We start from the raw sequence: 19,304 nt of genomic DNA, 5'->3' as shown, positions 1-19,304 counted from the left end.
GAGTTCACTAATCGAGATGAAATTGGCTATTGAGAATAACAAAACAGAGACAATTCCTTCTTGGCGAATAATATGCATTTTGGCTAACAAGTGTACCTTTCGCTTTGGTTCCGAAGATGCAACTAACTAGTAGATGTTCTCTACATTTTTGGGCTTTGACAGTTGCTTTAGTTATTATGTAACAGTTCTCAGATAATTTATAAAAAAAGCATGTAAACATACGTAACACGAAACTAACTCGGTTAAAATGTAGCTACTAATGATTTTCTGTTTCTAGGTAACAGTGAAGACATGTTAAAATCTATGTAGCGGGTACCACGATTTATTTTTTGTTTGTTTGAAAATGACTGGAGTAACGAAACAATTAGCTGTGGGATTACTTTTCGTGGTGGATGGGCTTCAACACTAACAGCGCCCAAGTGATTTAGACATATTACTGTTATACTCCAGTGAGACAGACAATTACTAGTAGTTTTCTCATTTCGACTTTGTGGGGAACATTACGGGAAAATAACCAGTCTGTCCGGTCTGTCTAACACAAACCAAGTCGTTTTTAACTAAACTTTCAGGTATATTCTAATCCTAGGTTTTAAATCATTTAAAACAAATTATTCACAAACAAGATATTTTTTCGGAACGAGCAAACATACTCATTACTCATTTTAATTCTAGTCTATGGAAAATTGGAAACGCATTATGTAACTGCTGGTCTGGAATGGCAATGCTGTCTCTCGTTGTTGTTAAAGTATAAGCAGACGAATTCAAGTTATCTTACTCGTCTGCGAACACTCGAGTAGTCGAAACGAATTATTTTTCAGCTTGGATTCTATTTTCCTGTCAACTTAAACATGAATTCCGCACTTCGTACTCTGGTAAATCTGAAATATTCTTTTACTTTTAAACATCAAGTAACTTTTGGTGCCAATTGTAATAAAGGGATTTGCTTTGTCTCGCCGAGCTGCTTTGCCAGCCAATGCCAGTTCGCCTCAACGCTTCCTACACACCGGTAAAATATTTCTATAATGCATTTTATATGTTGCCTTTGTCTTTGATAGTGACCGAAACTTTAAAGTTGCATATAGTTATGATTGATTTTCTCAAATAGTTGCTTTCTACTTCTTGCGTACTTGCAGGAAATAGGTTTAAGCAAAGCATTTTTAAATTATAGCATAGTGATTAACACAATGGACAAAAATATAAATTTATATTCACTCAACAGGATCTAGATTATTGGCAGCACAGGTACAACTTCCAGCACCTGACTTCAAGGCCACTGCTGTTGTTGACTCAGCCTTCAAGGAAATCAGTCTCTCGGACTACAAGGGAAAATATCTAGTACTATTTTTCTACCCCCTTGACTTGTAAGTTGCACTTTATAAATTAAAACAATTATTTGTTTATTTAATTTTAATTTCTTACTCAGCACCTTCGTTTGCCCTACTGAGATTATTGCATTCAGCGATAGAATTCAGGACTTTAAGGCTCTGAATGCTGAAGTAGTTGGTGTTTCCACAGACTCACACTTTAGTCATCTTGCCTGGATCAACACTTCCCGAAAGGTAGCCTCTTTCAAGTTATCCATTGAGCAATATAAACATACTATTTCTGCTAAATTAGGAAGGAGGTTTGGGCGGTTTGAACTATCCATTGCTAGCCGATTTCCACAAAACAATCTCTCGTGATTATGGTGTCTTGATTGAGAAAGCTGGCATTGCTCTTCGAGGACTCTTTATCATCGACCCTACGGTTATTAATTCCTTTCAACAAATTTGAATCAAAAGGTATTCGAATAAATTACATTTCTTTCCATCTCAGGGTGTTGTCCGTCAAGTGACGATCAACGATTTGCCAGTTGGCCGCTCTGTCGACGAAACTCTGCGATTAATTAAAGCTTTTCAATTCGTCGAGAAACACGGCGAAGGTTTTTAAAACAAGAAATGTAACAGAAGAAGACAGATTTTTAATTCTTTTGTTTTTAAATAGTTTGCCCAGCCAATTGGACTCCTGAATCACCTACTATCAAACCCGATCCCGTTGGCTCAAAAGACTATTTCAACAAGGTGAACTGAAAGGAATTTTGTTAGTTAATTGTTTTTGGTAACAGGATCTTAGATACATTTATCTGAAAAAATATAATCGATAACGGGTTAACAATGGATTTGTGTTCCTTCACCGACTGTTTCATTAGGCCGTATACCCCTTTTCTTTCGTAAAGGGCATTAGCAGTACGGAACCGTTTTCTTTTATTTTTATCTCTTTAGCGCAGCAGACCAGAAAAATATTTCTACAAATTTATTCCGGGATACATGCGTACAGAAAAATGCAAGTATATCTGCGTTAATAGCCTGAAATTCGTTTTTTTTTCGCATCGAAGATGAAGATCAATTTTTTAAAGATACAAAATTATGTTGGGCCTTTTTTCACGAAACAAGGTTACAAATTGAAGTATCATTTGAAGTAAACCAGTGAAAGGAATCGTCTGAAAGAAAGTAGTTGTTCAAAAACATTGAAAAAAGAAACCATATCAAGGTAGAAAGAATCTTGAATGAATTTGAGATAAATACAAATACAGTTGACCAACGTGAAGGACGATTCAAAATAATGGGGTCATTGTGGGTAAAGAAACAGTGGATGAAGAAAAAAAACAATGCATTGTTAAATATCATCAAGTTTGCAGTAAACCTTTGAAAATAAATCACCATGGCAAATTTCTCAGTAGTCCATTTGCACATGCTTACAATTGGCCAAGAATAATCTAGGGAACAAACCAATTGAAAAGGAAGTTCGTTTTCAACAGTAAATTCAATAACTTCTTCAAAGCTCAATTTTTGTGCTGATATTATGACTTCAAATTGTAACACTTTGAATGCTTTGACACTTAAACTGTTTTTGGCAAAAGAACCCATTAGGGAAACAAATTTGGTATTAAGAGATTTTTTCCATTCCACAACATAAGAATTATTCATGGACACACCATCTAGTACATCGCAGGGGGCACTGTTAAACTTTGAGATGCCACTGAGACTGTGTAGTGAAAAATTTATCCATGAGATAGCCATGCTACACGTTGCAATAACTGCAAGTAAATGTAATGCAGTGGGATTATTATACCTGATACCCCCAAAATAAAAAATTAATGTTAACTGATTTTGATAAAAGATAACTTTATAAACTTTATGCACTCACTGCTTTATCAAGAAGAATAGAAATGAATAAGCCAGGTGAACATTTTTCAAGAATTCAATCCAGTCAAAAGTTGCCTCGGAAACACTAGGAATTGGAAACTGTGAAACCTTTGCAAACTGAAGATAAAAACAGAAAATAATTGTTTAATATTAACATAAAAAAAACACAGAAGATGTAAGGTGATCGTACTTACATGAAAGCATAACTGAACTTGCAACAGTACAAGCAACAAGTTTCCAATCAGAAAACAATCCTTGATTTCTTTTTTCAAAATCCAATACTTATCTGGAACTCTTCCATTCTCAACATCCATTTTGATTGAGTGCTCTTAATCAAATTAATTTGCTGATAAGGAAGACTTTCGTAACGCGACTCTCTACTCCGCAACCAAATTTTCAACTGATTTCATAACGAACCACGAGGTTACAGCAGCCAATCAGGGGGGACTTTCCCTCCCTTTCTGCTTCTCCAGGATTTCGAAATACATAAAACTATGCACTAGGCAGACTGGACAAGATACAAGTTTTAAGTTTGTTTGGATAACCAGTAAATGGTCGGTGGAAATTATTAATTTAAAATTTTTAATAAATGGTTGAAAAAATACAGGAATTCGACATTTCCCGATTCCGCCGTGACCCGGCCGTGAGAGCGTTAAGCGTTTGTTCTGCCACTATCTGTGCGTGAGAGGATGTTAAATCTTACACACACGTGTAGCTATAATTAAATGATTGACCACTTTGTACAGCTTTGTACACTGCAGTCCCTATTCTTATTGTATTTTTCAATGATATCCGGGCCTCTTACAGTCTTACTCACTTTAAAATTGACCTTGTAAACTGGTAGCTCTTTTTGGGGGATAGGAATGGGGGAGGTGACGCCATCATTACCATGGATGGACGCCATATTTGAAAAAGGAGGGGAATGACTGTTAACACTTGAACTGGTCGGCAGTCGGACATCTTTCCCAGACAGAAGAAGAAGAAGTACTGGAAAGTGGAAGGAAGTTAATTAAAAATTTTAAAACGATTACATTCGCAGGTAAAACAGTCAAGGAAGTAAAAATGCAAAGTTGTATGAAAAGTTTTGATTTATTATTTCTTGAAATCTGTAACTAATTTATGTTAATTAATTTAGTGGAGAAATTTTCATCACCATGGCATCCAAAGGGAAGCAGTTGTTGGGTAAAAGCCAAAAATCTTAATGTTTGCTTTCAATATTTGCTTAAAGGAAAAATTATTTCTGTTTTCTATCGTGCATATTTGTTGACACAAATATTTTTCCATGTTTTCCCCTTTTGCATGAAGTGTTATGAAGTATATAGCTGTTCAAATTCTTATTCATGTTGCTCTACACATTTTCTGTGCTAATAATCTATTTAAATTGTGTTGTAGCTATGGAAGACCAAAATGGTATTGCTGAAGCTGTAAATGCACTTGCACCCAAGAAACGACCAGCAGATACATCCTTTATGGCCCTTGCTGGACCATCAGCTAAAGTCAAGAAATGCTATGGACCATCTAAAGCTAAAGCTAATGCTGCTCCTAATAAGGCTTGTGCTGTTCCCGAAAGTGGAAAGAAAGTATAATTTTCATATAACTGCAAATACTTATTGCCATCCATCACCTTAATTTTAACTTGGTGTTTTTATTTTATTTTAGACCATCCCAATTGATGTTGTAGGAAAGCTTGCCGAGTTTCTTGCAACCATTAGGGGTCAAGAAGAAAGAGATGAGGCTTACAACAAAATGAAACTTGAAGAAGTCAAGAAATATTTGGACACCTTGAGCAGACCCAATGTAATATACCTATAATACAACTAAAAGTTTTCATAAAATTTTCCAATTTTCATCCACAATATTTTATAGATAATGAAAGCAGTTCCTGATTGTGTTCTGTCTGAAGATGCCCCAAGCATTTTAAATTTGCTATTGGATGGATTGGGGGAGAGTACGAAGCACGGCAATAAAATGGTGTTTGCGGTGATGAAGGCCATCGTCAAAAACATGGGAGACAGTGAAGCTGTGCCAAAAGAAAAATTCTCAAGCATTCATAAGGTTATCTATGTTCATAATCAATGTCAACTGACTATGAAGCAGCATTTTGAAATAATTGGCCTGTTATTTGCATTGAGGCGTTAATGTGCGCACTATACTGCCGAAAAATAAACTACGAGGTCATTTTATTTTTATTTGTGCGTTTATAAATAGCTAGCAGTATTTAAACCCAGCAAACTGTAAAATTAGAGTATTAGACTTTAAAATCTTTTAAAAAACACGCGTACTTTCTTTGTCTAGGCTCCTTGTATAATTATAATCCGACTGGATATTTACGATAATCTAGGTTAAAACTTGAAATTACGAAATTATTATAATGAATGTTAATGATTGTCTAATGATACCTATTAGCTTAATCTTTTTAAAAATTATGGCTAATGATTGCAAAGTAAATTAGCATTTTGACAAGTGCTGCCTCTTTCGGGTTTCGGGACTGTAGGTTTTTCCTTTGTTGCCAATTTAAAGCATTCGAATTCAAATAATTGAAGCAAATGATAACGAAATATTCACTATTTAGTAGTTATAGTTATGTATATTTGGGATTTCATTTACATGATGTGTTAGTATTAGTTTATTATCAACGTTATAAATTTTTTTCAAGAAGGCGTGGGGGCGTGGGTGGGACTAGAACGAAGCAGGCAGCCATCTTGTTTTTGAGTAAAAATGTGTTGGTAGGTTGGACTGCTTGATTTGCTTTCCTTATTTAGTCAGTTTTCCATTTGGAACAGCAGTTAGAGACAAGAAGAAAAAACAACAATAAACAAAAGGGTAAGGTAATATTTTAAACGTGGATACAAGTTTATTTTCATTCACACTTCTCTTCTTTATAGTCCCAAAGCTGCCAATCCTGCCATAAGTTAGTCAACAAATGGCGCCTACAAAGAAAAAAGGTGAGGGCATTTCTAGTTTGGTGCCGTGTGGAATTCCGTTAGTTTCGCTAATTTTTACCAAATTTAGATTAGTGTGATTCTGAAAGTTTACCATAATTATCATTAATTTGTCTCGGCGTGTGCTCGAGTTATTATTTACGTTTACCACGTGTTTGTATCATTGTGACTATACATGGTGCCATTGCTGATGTAATGCTTACTTGATTGTTTTAAATTTCAACTAAAATGTATTATCTTTCAGTGAAAGAAGAAGAGTATGCTGTCCCATCTGTGTCAAGGAAAAGAACAGCAACTGCTGGCCCAGCACCCAAAGTTAAAAGAAGTGTCGAGTCACTTGCACCTTCTACTTCTAACAATAAGGATGCTGTTTCATCCAAGAATGCTGCGTCTAAGACTTTTAAGGCTGCCACCACTCTCAGAGTTGGGAAAACTGTAAGTTTGATTCTCGTGAAATTTTTAGTAATGCTTATCTTGAAAGCAATAATTTTATTTTTTTTTAAGATGGAACCTGAGGTTGTTGTGAGAAAATTTGTAGAGTTTCTTGAAACAGTTCGATCAAAACAAGAAAGGGATGATAACTACAACAAACTAAAACTTCAAGAAGTGACTGCAACCTTGGACACGATGAGCAGACCTACTGTAAATAGCTAATGGAGTTCTATCAAATATGTTTAATCAGCACACTTATCAATCAACAGGTCATGAAAGCTGTGCCTGAATTTGTCCATTCCGACGATGCTCCAAACCTTTTGAACATGCTCTTGGATGGATTGGGGGAGAGTAAGAAGCACGGCAACAAAATGGTATTTGCTGTAATGAAGTCGGCTATCACCGAGTTGCGTGACAATGAACATGTGTCGAAAGCCCACGCCTCAAGAATCGTTAAGGTCCTTAATATTCAAAGTGAGTGTCAGTTAAATTCTAGACAGATTGAAGTAACCACGGAGCTCACAAGATTATTGATGCATCGTAAATGGAAATAAATCTTGGGTTAACTTTTATTAAATTTTTTTATTTTATTGGGTTTCAATTATTTTAAACGATTTGGTGTGCGCCTTTTTCAATATTTCTATATTAAAACTTGTTTTAGCACTTAACACATTTTTAAGACGGTGTGTATTACAACTAGGAATTTTGATTACTTTTGTGTTCCCCAAAAATGACCTCTGGTTGTGGTATTTACTGGACTCTTTACGGTACTTTAGGTTAGGCTAGACGTGGACCTCGGAAAAATCCACAGTGAAAACCAGTCGTGTATTAGGTTTTTCTCGTTTTCTAGTGTTTGAATTACTCGCAATTCAATCGATAATTTCCAATGACGTTTCATTTTCAGTTACTGGGGGAGTTTGTTTATTTACTTTGGTCATCTGACTCGATTGCTCTGGGTTTTCACTGATTGTCTTGATTACCAAGATAACAAATTGTAATATAGACTCTGGATTTGTTTTTAACTTTGTCGGAGCACATACAACGCCTTCACTTCATATCGCTTCACTTCATTCATTATCCACTCTCAATTGAAGTAATACCATAAATGTTTCATCTCTATGTATTGTGTTATTAATCTTTGCTTCTTTGTCACTTATATTGTTCAGTTATTTTATCTAAATATTTTTTATTCTCTTTACGAATTCATTGAGAATCCTGAAGAAATGACTCGTCCTAATAACGTGATGAGCCTGTTGGAGCAGCAGCTGTTCTGGAAAACACTCTTTGAAGAGAAGAAATTTGCCTCGCAATTACCTTCGCTAGCAGCAAATCACGTTGATGGCGTCACTTACGACGATTTACCACAATATGGCAAAGTGCAAATCGTTGTTCAGGCAGCATCTAGTCTAGGCGATAACTTTATGAGCGACACCTTCACCATGACGGCTAAATTGACGCGATGCGACACGATCGAAACCTTGCAAGCATTCACAAAGGTATTTGTTTTATTTCTATTTGGTTCTCTTTGTGAAGATCTATTGAATATATTTTCCGTTTACCAGGTGCTTCCATCAAATCTGATGCTTCGCCTTGCAGCTTACGAATCCCGAACTCATCACCACGAGATGCACATGTACCTCCATTTCTTCAATCTCTTGCGAGAAATGCACGCTGGACAACAGATCCCATTAGATATTCCGGCCATCTACTACGTTAACATTGAAGAAATCATCCCTGGCGAGACGGACGGATCGGGTACTTGTATCGTCCTCGAGGATCTTTCAACGCAGGGCTATTGCATGTCGGATAAATTTGGCGGTGCTGATTATCGACACTGTCACTTGGCTCTCACTTCACTTGCTCATTACCATGCCTTGACAATGAGTGCCGTGAGAAAATGGAAGGATCCATCGACAGACGAGTTATCCAACTTACCAGAATCAGTCAAGTTTCTTGTGAAGGAGAAAACAGTCTATGAAGTCAGCGCCGTCCAAATTGCCAGAGATTTTTCCAAGAAGATGATTGAGTTCGCGCAAGATGTCAAGCGGCCTGATGTAAGTGTTTTCTATTGATTTTATCATTTTTGATCCTGTTTTTCTTTTTTTGGCCACCAGCTTGCAGAATGGCTTACACAACTGATTGATGAACGTTTGCCCGAGGTTATTCTTGTCGACACGGTAAAAAGTTGCGGTCCAATGGCTTGCATTCTCCATGGCGATTTTTGGAACAACAATATGCTCTTCAAATACGCGGACGTTGAGGGAAATGAGACCGAATCGACCGCTTCTTCTTCCATTCCAGTGTCCTTGAAGCTGATTGACTTTCAAATGTCAAGGATCGGCCATCCGCTCACCGACATCCTTTACTTTATGAACGCTAGTGCCAAGCCGGAAGTCAGAGAGCGGCGCATGATAAGATTGTTACGCCACTACTATGACACGTTGACTGCTGATTTGCGACTTCTCGGCATTCCTCTCGATAATTGCTCTTTGCAAGACTTCCTGAGCGAGTACAAGAGAAGGTCGTTGATGGGTTTGTTCTTTGGCGGCCTGATCATGTCGATGGGACTAGCCAAAGCTGTCGTCTCTACGATGCAACAGTTGGACGAAGAGGAGCAACTGAAAGAACCAGTCAACCGCACAAGTAAACAAGGTGAATTATATTTTATTTTTTGAGTGGATTGAGTAGTGCAAACATAATAATAATTGCCATCTTTATAAACTTATTTAGTTGTGAAAACTGATTCAGAAGATTTCAGCGGGAAGAGTGCATCGTTTGAAGAGACTATCAAGAACATGATGGCCTCACACAAGTTGAGCGAAAATCCAATCCTAACCGACCGCCTCCTTAGACTCATCATCCAAGTTCACACCTTGAACACCTCGTCATAAATAAGAGATAACTATCAGTCATTTACTTTAAGGTGTTTGCTAGCCTTGGCCGGTTGTAACCAGTATCATACCCCACCTAATTTGTTATCATTCTTTATTGATAAGGACCAGGATGCGTTATATAATGTAGTGTCCTAATTCGTGAAGTTTTTTTAAGCCTGAACGAATTGTATAGATTTTGCATTGATTCTGTATGGTGGAATTTCTGTGTAACTATATATTAGTTCAATTATATGTCCCGATCGATAACAACTACTTGAAAATGAAATATGATGAAGGAATTTACGCTACTGTTCTGTTCTTTGATGAATATTCTATACTGACTAGTAGGGCGATATTTACAGAAAACGATCACATGCGTGATAAGAGTGATTGATTACTGGATCACGATAACAATTGAAATAACAAAAATAAACAGACGGACATGTAGAACTGACGGTTTATTTTAGAATTAAGAGTGAAAACAGAAGCAACAGCCCCGTGATGAAGTCGATTGTTACCGGCATCATCTGAGTGGTGACGACTGTTGATGCCTGCTTTATTCCGCGCACCCTTATGTAACCTGCAAAGCTTGAAACATTTATAATACAAACCTCACTTGATAATTTATGCATATTTTCCGCAAGTAAGGATAATTCCTTAACTTTGAGCTGCCATAGATTTTCCGGTCAATCAAGTTTACCCCAAATTTGATGAAGATCTCGATTACTAAGTTCTGTTTTACGTCGTATCTCATTGAACTAAAAATCTATGACAAACGTGAATTAGATCGTGAATAAACGGTGAAGTTACTTAATCTACCGCCCGATGTCATGTTGACTTTGTATTTAATCAACCGCTAGATGTCCTATATTTCCTTTGAAAAATGTCTGCTACCAAGCCTACCATCACGGTTGCTGTGTTATCGAGTTACTTTGGATTTCTGTTATTTGGACAAATAAAAAAAACACGTATTCCCATGTAAGTTCACCTGCAATATTTAAAACCACCATAGTTAATATTTAGACCCATATTTTACTCAAAATTTTAGATAAGTGTAGACCAAAACAGAACAGCAGATCTTGATGTTATTAAGCAAGCATGGGTATGCTACGTGAAAACCAGAACAAAATTGTCTACCATAATGCTGAATCATGAATGTTCCTTTTAGTCACATATTCTGCTGAAAAAATGCATCTCTGTTGCTCGACAATTATGGAATCACATGTACAGTACAGGTTAGAGTGATAAATTTTTGATTTACCAACACAGTGGCACGTTGATCAAATTTGACTCATTATTGTAATTTGTTGTACAGATTTATTTAGACCGTGGATCATGAACGCTTCTGTCATGCATATTTCAGTATACCTCCTCAGCTCATCAGCTAGGAGATGGAGGTTGTTTGGGAGGTAAAGTAAAAGTGGATATATAAGTTTTGTTTTGGGGGGTTCTTGCTAATGCTTTCCGATTATATGCAGTTTAGATTTTGACGACTCTACCTGACCCTACAAAGTGAGTGTCATGATTCTTCAAGGCTGCTCTGCACAAATTTTACTCCACAAATTTTAGATAGGTGTAGACCAAAACAGAACAGCAAGTTTTCAAGGCTGCCATGCACAAACAAAAGTAAGCTGTTTTATAATCCATAAGTTTTTTTTAAATTAATTTTACTCTTATTGTTGTCATTTATTGTACAGGTTCATTCATGCCTGTGAATGATTGATGCTTCTGTATCATGCATATCTCGGTGTGTGTGGAAGTAGTTGTGAAATTTTAAGTACAATACCATGCACTGTCATTAGAAGCCTTCCTTCAGCAGATGGAGGTAAAGTATAGAAAGTGTGATTGAGTTGTGTTTTGGTATTGCTAATGCTTTGCACTTAAATGCAATTTTGTTATACTATGTTCTGTGTTTTCAGAGAGGAAATTGACGACCCAACATGAGCGAGACTGAGAGAGTCGTGATTGTTCTTCAGAATTAAACTGCACCAACGTCTATCAAAAGTAAGTTGTTTTTTACCATTTTAAATGTATTAACAGCTGTTTTAATTATTGTTTATTTCATATTTAGATTATGGAATGAGACTGAACGAGACTTTGCTTCCGGAAGAAAACTGCGATGACAGGGGCCGGGCCTACAACACGTTCAACGCGGATCATCTATTTTTGTTCTTGGTAATATGTTTGTTTGTTTGTGTTAACCCGTTGGCTGCCACGCCTTTGTTCTCCCCTGTATTAGCTCCTTAGCACGGGCCCACGCTGTCTGGTCTCATGGTTTACATGCCGTGGGGTCGGGCAGTCGTACCAGCCCCAGATTTCGCCGAAAGGCCCTGTTAGGCAATGCACCATAGGGACTTCCCCCTTGTCGATACGGTGACGGATTCTAGAGGTTGTGCATTCCATCTTCTCCTGTCACCGTGTCAGCCCGGACTTGTCAGCAATGGCAAGTCCCACCTTGGTCATGGATCCTTAAGACGTGGCGCGTAGAGTAGTAGAGAGCAACCTACGGGTTGTATGGCGTGGCAGCCAACGGGTTAACTATGTGTGTATTGTGTGTATGTATGTATGTTGTAATATGAAACAGTGGTGGAATTGTGGGTGGAGGTGGGACAATAAATAACAATTCCATTTTTAATTTCGTCTTTACTTTATTTTGTAATCTCATCTATAACATTAAGTATACACACACACACAACTAAGAATTATCACAAAATACTGTCTGATTGTTATTTTATTTTTCAAGCAATACTAACATTGTTGTACCCAAAAGCAAAAGAATACGTCTTCTAAGAGAACCTCCAATACATCACCAGAATACCTCACATTTGCAGATGACTACAAGAGACTGTCAAATGAACTGATCCCAAGTGACTAAAACAAAATCTTTTTTTCTTCTCTGTTGCACTCTGCAGGAATCATTTACGTCAAAATTACTTTCAAGCAAACAAACTGTAATTTAGTAAAAGAATCTACAAACATTTAATTGCGTAAAAGCAAACTGTTATTTCCTTTTTAGATTTCCCATTTCCGAAAACAAAACCTAAACTGATGATAAAAACCCTTTCCTTTACTGTTTGTCGCAAGTTTGCAAAACTCGGAACTTGAAATCAAATCAAAATCTATCCTCACTTTTTCCGACGACTAATATAATACGACATCGAATGAAAAAAGGCAACTCCTGTAACTTCGAATTTTCACAAAAGAAGGATCTTAGCGTCAAATGCAAAATACTTTTGACGATTGTCGACTATGATGAAAACGACGGTCTAGCTGTCCACACTTGGAGAAACTGAAATGAACAAACTAAGAATTAAGGGGAATAAATTGGTTATACATAAAAATATGTGAACAACCTTCTGTAAAACAAGGTTGCAGAACCACAAAATTGTATAAAACTCGAATATCCTAATTTTTAACCATGCTGTCAACATGCTAAGTTTTACTGCTGTAATTTACCAGAATTGCAACTGCTTTTATAAATGACCTTAAAACACTGTCTAAACAATTGTGATGGAAAACTGAGTTTTGAGCGAGGTTACACAATAAAGATAAAAAAATTTAGAAATGGAGTATCAAAGTGCTCTCACCAACTCTCGGTAAAATCGAAAAACTTTTGGAAGAATTTTCAGCTTATTTTATGAAACTAATCTTGAATAACGGTTTTCTTTTCTTTTGCAAGAAAGTTCACAGAAGGTAAACCATAATTACCAAAAGCCCGAGTTGATAAGTATTGCTGATGAAGGCCATAAGCAGCATTCTTTTTTCAAACAAAATACACCTTCAGCGGCACATGGAAGATGTATGCTGAGAAACGATTTTTCTGAAAAGTAAATCATAGATATTATGAGAAAATTCTTTTAGGTATAATAAACAATTCCGTCACTTGGATCTGTTGTCAGCCTGATGGATCGGTTAGAGGAATGCGCAATCGAGAGTTGAACGAATTAGTTGCAAGTCGAAAAGTGGTACAGGTGCTTGATCTTTCGACTTCATTTTCAGACGGATGTGCTGAAAATATTAATCACTGCGTACTCCACGTGCCGGGACATAAAACGATTCGATATCTCAGTGCATCTCCATCTGAAATACACAAGTTTTGATTAGATTGTGACAATTGTACGTTACACATAAATTTTGAATGCCTTCACGATGACTGACAAGAATTTTTTTAAAAAAGAGCTCGAACTATTGAAATAATTTTAAATACATTCAAAACGAAATCTAAATTAATAGACTTAATTATAGGTCTTTAAGAAATAGAAAACTAATCCTCCACGACATGCCGGTGCAGACACAGCAGTGGAAATCAACGTCACAAAGTGACTCATCATTACAATGAATGAGTTACTTTGTGTCAACATTCTTCCTAATCTACTGCAAATCAACTAAAAAACTCATAACATACCTTAAATTCACCATTAGAAAATGAGTTCAAGGGCAACATCAATACAGCAAGAAATTGGAAACCAATTTGAACATCGAAGCTCCACACATTTGTAAAAGGAATCCCATCATCAGAACCTGTATAACGGAAATTACATTGCTATTATTAAGGATAAAAATATGTACCGTCAGTCTAGTGCTGCCAGTGCCATTCCCTAGCAAACATCACACACGAGTTTTGAAATCAGTCTTTAAAACAAAATTTAACAATCAACCTGCATAATCATTTACATTTCCTTCAACCTCAAAGTCTTCAGCTTAATAACTAACCAATCACATTTAAAATACCTAAATCTCCAAGCTTTCATACAACTTGTCACAAAACAAATGAAGTTAACTTGCCTATACTTCTTTCACCATACCCGCCTCGTAAAAAAGTAACTAATGAAAATGTAGAAAAGCAGACTAGCAAAACAGGAGATATCTGCTGAGCAAGTAGTTTGAATTAAACGCAACATAACTTAAGCAAAGTTTGATTTCAGGCTTTTACAAGGTCAGGATTGAGGAATCAATCAATATTTGACTGATGGCCATCAAAACACAATGAAATTTTAATCAGTTTAACTTAATACGCAAAATTCTTCTATGAACCTTTTTACATACATGATCGTTTACAATAAATTCGTGAAATACCGTCTGTAAAACGAGTTGATTTAAACAAGCAGCAATTTTTATTTTAACCACAGCAAACCACGCGATGAGACGCGACTGAATGAACTCAGAGAGAAAACGTGAAAAGGGCCCGTTGGCTTTCCAGTGGTGGCACTGCTGTTCACAACGAAAGTACACACAACTAGCGCCACGGCGAGTTCTCGTTAAGTTAATGTTGAATGTTTTGTTTTTTAACTTTCTAGTTGTATGGTTAAGTTTACAGCACAATTTATACGAAAAAAGTTTTGCAAACTTTGAACGTAACAATACGGCATATAACAATTTAATAGAATAAGCGAAATTGTAACCGTCTAGGACGAAGTTTCTAGGATTAGCAGCAGTTTAAGGCTTTGACTTCATCCATGAGTTTAAGAATTCGATCGGATAAAATTGGGCTGTCACTCAATTTGTATGACGCCATTAAGGTCTTCATCGTTTCTTCCATTTCAAGGCTTATTCCCATTTCTCCCTTAATTGGCTCCACGTCCGTCTCTGAATTGGATTTAAAGAACAAAATTTTTATGTTAATAATCACACCTCATATAAAAATATAGCAGAAAATAAGGCATTCACTTGGTGTTGGTCCCTTAAGCTTCTCCTCTGCGTCTAGGTCTTGTAAATTACTAATGGCTTTCTTGTTTAGGACTGCCGACAAAACAATGGTGCCCATAAACATCCACATCAAGGATCTTTTTTTGTAATCAGCCAAGAAATCTTCCCAGGAGTAATCGTCGAGGGAGATGCCAAGGAGTCGCAAGTCCGTCGTCAACGTGTCGAAATAATATCGAAGCAAATCCGGCATGTACTTCTGTCTCGTTTCCGGCTTGGTGCTCGTGTACAAGAAGTACAGGACGTCGCTGAGTGGATGGCCGATCCTCGACACTTGAAAGTCAATCATTTTCAGAGAAACGGGGATGGAAGGAGATTTTTCGCTGAGTTGAGTTTGACTTTCATCGTCGTATTTGAACAGCATATTGTTGATCCAATAATCTCCATGCAAAATGCAAGCCAACGGACCGCTGCTCTCCAGTGTGTCGACGAGGATGATCTCGGCTGGACGTTGCTGCACTAATTCTGCTATCCATTCAGTTAGCTGGTAAATATAAAGTTTTAAAAGGTTATCCAAGATTTTATTTTTAAATAATTTATTCAAGTACTCACGTCAGGTCTTTCTACTTCTTGGGTAAATTCGACGATACATTTGGAAAAATTTTCAACGTATTTTACCATCCCATACTCGAAAAATGTTTTCTCGTCTACAAGAAACTTGGCCGGTGGAGGAATATTGGATAATTCGCCAGTTGCCGGATCCTTCCACTTTCTCACCGCACTAATCGTCAAGGCGTGGAAATGGGCCAGTGAAGTCAAGGCCATGTGACAGTGTCGATAATCGGCGCCTTCCACTTTATCGGCCATACGATAACCCTCAGCTTTGAGATCCTCGAGGAGGGTACAAATTCCTGATCCGTCCGTCTCTCCTGGGACTATTTCCTCGATATGGGTGTAGTAAACATTGGGAACATCCAGCGGAATCGGCTGGTCGACGTGCATTTCCCGGATGAGTCTAAAGAAATTGTGGTACATGTTGATTTCGCGGTGGTGAGTACGTGCTTCGTAAGCCGCTTGGCGCAGAAAAGAGTTTGATGGCAACACCTTCAAAGGTAAAAACAAATCAATTTAGTAAATTATTACTTGGAATTTCATCCGACTTTTGTTGATGCAATTGAATAAGGATATTATACTTTGACGAAAGTACTCCAAGTGTATGTGCAAGTGTCGTCATTGGTCGCATTTGGTCGCGTATTTTGAACCGTCACAATGAAAGTGTCACTCTGAAAATTATCACCAAGGGCAAGGGATGAGCCGGATTCCACCTTGACGTGTAAATGCCCGTACTGCGGCAGGTCATCGTACGTAATGCCATCAACATGTTCAGTCGCTAGCGAGGCAAGTTGGGACGACAACTTCTTTTCCTTGAAAAGTGTCGTCCAGAATTGTTGCTTTTGCGCCAGACTCGTCATTCCATCGGCCATTTAAGTGTCGTTCTGGGTTTCACCTTGAACACAGAACGCTATATTAGTTTCTAACTTTATACAAGGATAGGAGAAAAATAGACTTGAAAATTCTGAATCGACAGTGACAAAATGAAATTGAATTTTATTACGTTTTGAACTTAAGTTTTACGTTGTTTTGTGTTGCATCTTACTTTCCACTGACGAATAATAGTTGTAGAGTTGAACGAACGTCGCTTCTTGATGAAAATCCAAAATGATACTGAAATGAAATACCCACAACACAACGGGGCCTTGTGTAAAGAACCGTAAAGAACGGATGAGAAAGTCGGCAACAGCCTGTCGAGTGTCCTGAGGGTTAAACAGAATTTTTAGGTGCTGTAATAAGTGCTGACATAGTTTCACACAGAACTTTCTTTTCGTTTTATTTAGTAATTCGTTCCCTCCCCTTGAAGCTCAACTCAAAACTGAGCGACGAAAAAACCCACATAGTAGCTTGTCTACAGTATAACGCACTGAATTAAGGAAATGCGTGAGGACAGTGACACATCCTTTTTAACAGAACTAAACGCAGCAAATTGTGACATCATTTCCTTTTCATTAATAAAGCTCATGACAAATAGGGTCAAACCTGCGACTTGTTGGTTGCAGCTCGCTGACTACATACATTGACGTTAATGTTAATTCTATTAACAGCACGACGACGAACAAGTGAAAAAAGTTGCGGGTGGCCTGGCTTAAAATGTCGATGGTAATCTAGATTCATGACTAGTTCGTACATGTAGAGCTACCATCCAGATTACTAAACAGCATTAAGGCCGTCGTCTGATGGAATTAAATTTATTCGAGCCATCCCTGCTCTTAGTTTCTGATTCTCTTTATTCAAAAACGTTAAACAAATTAAAACTATTTTTCTTTGTATTCCCTTATTAGAAGAAATAATACAAATTACCAGATTTTTTAAAATAAATCCAATGCAATATTTGTCAAGATGGTTAAGATACGTAGGGGAAACAATGTCAAGACGGGCCCGGTCTCCTCTTCTATGTATAATTTTACTTATATTCCTGGTTCGGAGCACGTTCGTGAGTGAATTCAGTTGTTTACTGTCTAGTTTAATGCTGTGGACGGGCAACTGGCAGGCATGTTTTATAGTCGAGTTTGTTTGGGTTTCGTATCGACTATTATTAGACTCAGAAACGATCGATTTTCCCCGTGAAACGTGAAAGAGACTCATAACATCATCGGTGTAAGACGGCGAAGAGACGGTAAGTGAACTTTTTCCAATTAATTTTGGTGTTGGGTGTGTTATAATATCATAATTCTTTAAAATTTCATTGATGATCATTTTCATTTAACTGTTTTTTTTTTAAGCTTGACGTTTAATGACGCGATGAGTGACGTATTTATGCCGCAAAAAGTTTTAAAGCGCAAACAAATAATTTCATGGCTAAAAATCCGCTAAAAATGAACATCAAGAAGCCTAATCTGCTATGTCGGCTATAAGCTGACAAACAATTTAAAACGTTCAATAATTTAAAGTACACATATATACTCGGGCATATACTGTATGTGAAATCCAAAATTTGCCACAGATGAGCATACAACGTCCGATTAAAGCGTGCTAAATCCTAATACACTTTCATTTCAGGGCCTGTCTAATACCTTCATTGCTGCACCGAAGCGGACAAAATGGAAATCAAAACTGAAGAACAACTGACTGCTCCTCACGTAATCATTGACATCCTAGTGCTCTTATTTCTCCTGCTGCTGCTACTACTCGTACTGCGATCCTTACGCTCCTTGTTAACGTAATTCAAAAGAATATTTTGATGCTACAAAAATGTTTCCCTCTCTAACACTAGTTCCATTTCCATACAATAATTTACGCCATCTGAAGAAACTGCTGCACGGGAGTGAAGAACATGAAAATAAATATTGACAGAAGACGGACTCAATACAACACCGATCCAGAATGGGATCGATCTCGACTGCAAGAAAATTTAGAGATAATTGGTTCGAGTTTAATGTCGATTCATCCCTCAAGTGGACGGCCAATTTTTGACATTGATTCAATGGCTACCTACTTGATTCAACACGAATCGAATCGATACGACGGTAACTACAACTCAGAAGAGTTGGGAAACTCTTTTGTCGCGGTCAAGTATTTTATTTGGTACGACAAAGAGACGAAGCCTTAACGGAATCACAAAATGGGGTCAAACAGATTACAGGTGTACCGCGCGCCTAGTGCTAATGTGTCAGATGGTTCGAAGATTAAAGTACTTTTTTCGTATTTTGTTGAACGAAGCCAATACGAACGGGGACGCAAATCATCGGTTACCATTGCGAACAAAAAATCATGATAGATCATGTTGCTCTGTTCAATTCTCTCACAATAAATAGCATCAATCAGCTACTTTATTGTCATATACTTTATTGGTCCGTATAGAGTAAATGTTTTCTTACACTTAAACGATTCAACGGATACGACTATACGAATACTCTTCAGAAACTGATGTAAGTATAAATTTCACTGTTGTTGTTTTATTATGCCACGGAAAATTATTATCGGCTACGTAAGTATGTTGGAAGAGCCGAAAAAGTTTCTGATAACCTGCTGAAAAATAAGTGCTGGCAGTCTCTTAAAAATTTCCGCACTGTTCTGATTGACTGATTTCAAAGTTTTGATATTAAATACAATATAGGGTATAACAAAAACATGCCATTGCAAAAACATATTTGTCCGGACCTATAACCATCCAG

General features: G+C 37.2%; 6 protein-coding genes and 1 long non-coding RNA gene across 9 annotated transcripts in view; 5 read left to right on the top strand and 2 right to left on the bottom strand.

Moving 5' to 3' along the window:
* The first annotated feature begins 746 nt into the window (after positions 1–746).
* On the top strand, positions 747–2,158 carry LOC124192140 (peroxiredoxin-2-like). The gene is made up of 7 exons (XM_046585317.1): positions 747–872; positions 937–1,006; positions 1,220–1,361; positions 1,424–1,559; positions 1,618–1,746; positions 1,816–1,921; positions 1,984–2,158. The coding sequence occupies exons 1-7, from the start codon at positions 849–851 to the stop codon at positions 2,067–2,069; spliced, it is 693 nt and encodes a 230-aa protein (XP_046441273.1). The 5' UTR covers positions 747–848; the 3' UTR covers positions 2,070–2,158.
* Positions 2,159–2,277: 119 nt separating this feature from the next.
* LOC124192139 lies at positions 2,278–3,671 on the bottom strand. Its single transcript, XM_046585316.1, has 3 exons — positions 3,380–3,671; positions 3,187–3,302; positions 2,278–3,111 (listed from the first exon to the last, which is right to left on the bottom strand). The coding sequence occupies exons 1-3, from the start codon at positions 3,497–3,499 to the stop codon at positions 2,421–2,423; spliced, it is 927 nt and encodes a 308-aa protein (XP_046441272.1). The 5' UTR covers positions 3,500–3,671; the 3' UTR covers positions 2,278–2,420.
* Positions 3,672–4,107: 436 nt separating this feature from the next.
* LOC124191942 lies at positions 4,108–5,368 on the top strand. The gene is made up of 5 exons (XM_046584997.1): positions 4,108–4,224; positions 4,321–4,367; positions 4,578–4,765; positions 4,845–4,982; positions 5,052–5,368. Exons 2-5 carry the CDS (start codon positions 4,340–4,342, stop codon positions 5,322–5,324), a joined length of 627 nt encoding a protein of 208 aa, XP_046440953.1. The 5' UTR covers positions 4,108–4,224; positions 4,321–4,339; the 3' UTR covers positions 5,325–5,368.
* A 470-nt stretch (positions 5,369–5,838) lies between these two features.
* Positions 5,839–7,131, top strand: LOC124192166. 2 transcript variants are annotated; one of them, XM_046585348.1, is made up of 5 exons: positions 5,839–6,008; positions 6,071–6,130; positions 6,372–6,562; positions 6,632–6,769; positions 6,829–7,131. In XM_046585348.1, exons 2-5 carry the CDS (start codon positions 6,109–6,111, stop codon positions 7,111–7,113), a joined length of 636 nt encoding a protein of 211 aa, XP_046441304.1. In that variant the 5' UTR covers positions 5,839–6,008; positions 6,071–6,108; the 3' UTR covers positions 7,114–7,131. The 2 variants fall into 2 exon arrangements, with proteins under 2 accessions (XP_046441304.1, XP_046441305.1); XM_046585349.1 differs by having other exon boundaries at positions 5,865–6,013.
* A 395-nt stretch (positions 7,132–7,526) lies between these two features.
* LOC124192165 lies at positions 7,527–10,246 on the top strand. The gene is made up of 5 exons (XM_046585347.1): positions 7,527–7,652; positions 7,781–8,055; positions 8,122–8,613; positions 8,674–9,211; positions 9,290–10,246. Exons 2-5 carry the CDS (start codon positions 7,783–7,785, stop codon positions 9,448–9,450), a joined length of 1,464 nt encoding a protein of 487 aa, XP_046441303.1. The 5' UTR covers positions 7,527–7,652; positions 7,781–7,782; the 3' UTR covers positions 9,451–10,246.
* A 671-nt stretch (positions 10,247–10,917) lies between these two features.
* Positions 10,918–11,881, top strand: LOC124192148. Its single transcript, XR_006873594.1, has 4 exons — positions 10,918–11,058; positions 11,130–11,257; positions 11,352–11,436; positions 11,504–11,881. It is a non-coding gene; the product is annotated as an uncharacterized LOC124192148 (long non-coding RNA).
* A 264-nt stretch (positions 11,882–12,145) lies between these two features.
* LOC124193209 overlaps positions 12,146–19,304 on the bottom strand; it is a 31,473-nt gene continuing 24,314 nt past the window's right edge. The window contains exons 4-12 of one of the 2 annotated variants that reach the window (XM_046586922.1): positions 16,691–16,889; positions 16,269–16,582; positions 15,688–16,179; positions 15,100–15,619; positions 14,479–15,018; positions 13,838–13,953; positions 13,316–13,512; positions 13,141–13,252; positions 12,146–12,721 (exon numbers count right to left, since the gene is read on the bottom strand). In XM_046586922.1, the coding sequence (XP_046442878.1) occupies positions 14,858–15,018; positions 15,100–15,619; positions 15,688–16,179; positions 16,269–16,559 (1,464 nt within the window). In that variant the 5' untranslated portion in view covers positions 16,560–16,582; positions 16,691–16,889 and the 3' untranslated portion in view covers positions 12,146–12,721; positions 13,141–13,252; positions 13,316–13,512; positions 13,838–13,953; positions 14,479–14,857. Of the gene's footprint in view, positions 12,722–13,140; positions 13,253–13,315; positions 13,513–13,837; positions 13,954–14,478; positions 15,019–15,099; positions 15,620–15,687; positions 16,180–16,268; positions 16,583–16,690; positions 16,995–19,304 lie in introns of those variants that run through there. The other variant, XM_046586923.1, reaches the window with a different exon arrangement.

Source organism: Daphnia pulex, chromosome 4 (genome assembly GCF_021134715.1).
Source record: "Daphnia pulex isolate KAP4 chromosome 4, ASM2113471v1".
Classification (NCBI taxonomy): Eukaryota; Metazoa; Arthropoda; class Branchiopoda; order Diplostraca; family Daphniidae; genus Daphnia; species Daphnia pulex.
The sequence above is the reverse complement of the archived record's forward strand: the minus strand, read 5'-3'. Positions and strand labels throughout refer to the sequence as shown.

Bases quoted from the DNA above. Each gene is read 5' to 3' on its own strand.
- LOC124192140 (XM_046585317.1), top strand. From the start codon at position 849: ATGAATTCCGCACTTCGTACTCTG. The intron at 1,747-1,815 runs GTTATTAATTCC...TTTCCATCTCAG, and splicing joins TCTTTATCATCGACCCTACG to GGTGTTGTCCGTCAAGTGAC. The intron at 1,922-1,983 runs GTTTTTAAAACA...GTTTTTAAATAG, and splicing joins CGTCGAGAAACACGGCGAAG to TTTGCCCAGCCAATTGGACT.
- LOC124192139 (XM_046585316.1), bottom strand. From the start codon at position 3,499: ATGGATGTTGAGAATGGAAGAGTTCCAGATAAGTATTGGATTTTGAAA. The intron at 3,303-3,379 runs GTAAGTACGATC...TTTTATCTTCAG, and splicing joins AAGTTCAGTTATGCTTTCAT to TTTGCAAAGGTTTCACAGTT. The intron at 3,112-3,186 runs GTGAGTGCATAA...TGGGGGTATCAG, and splicing joins CTATTCTTCTTGATAAAGCA to GTATAATAATCCCACTGCAT.
- LOC124191942 (XM_046584997.1), top strand. From the start codon at position 4,340: ATGGCATCCAAAGGGAAGCAGTTGTTGG. The intron at 4,368-4,577 runs GTAAAAGCCAAA...ATTGTGTTGTAG, and splicing joins CAAAGGGAAGCAGTTGTTGG to CTATGGAAGACCAAAATGGT. The intron at 4,766-4,844 runs GTATAATTTTCA...ATTTTATTTTAG, and splicing joins TTCCCGAAAGTGGAAAGAAA to ACCATCCCAATTGATGTTGT.
- LOC124192166 (XM_046585348.1), top strand. From the start codon at position 6,109: ATGGCGCCTACAAAGAAAAAAG. The intron at 6,131-6,371 runs GTGAGGGCATTT...ATTATCTTTCAG, and splicing joins GGCGCCTACAAAGAAAAAAG to TGAAAGAAGAAGAGTATGCT. The intron at 6,563-6,631 runs GTAAGTTTGATT...TTTTTTTTTAAG, and splicing joins CTCTCAGAGTTGGGAAAACT to ATGGAACCTGAGGTTGTTGT.
- LOC124192165 (XM_046585347.1), top strand. From the start codon at position 7,783: ATGACTCGTCCTAATAACGTGATGAGCCTGTTGGAGCAGCAGCTGTTC. The intron at 8,614-8,673 runs GTAAGTGTTTTC...TTTGGCCACCAG, and splicing joins AAGATGTCAAGCGGCCTGAT to CTTGCAGAATGGCTTACACA. The intron at 9,212-9,289 runs GTGAATTATATT...AAACTTATTTAG, and splicing joins CAACCGCACAAGTAAACAAG to TTGTGAAAACTGATTCAGAA.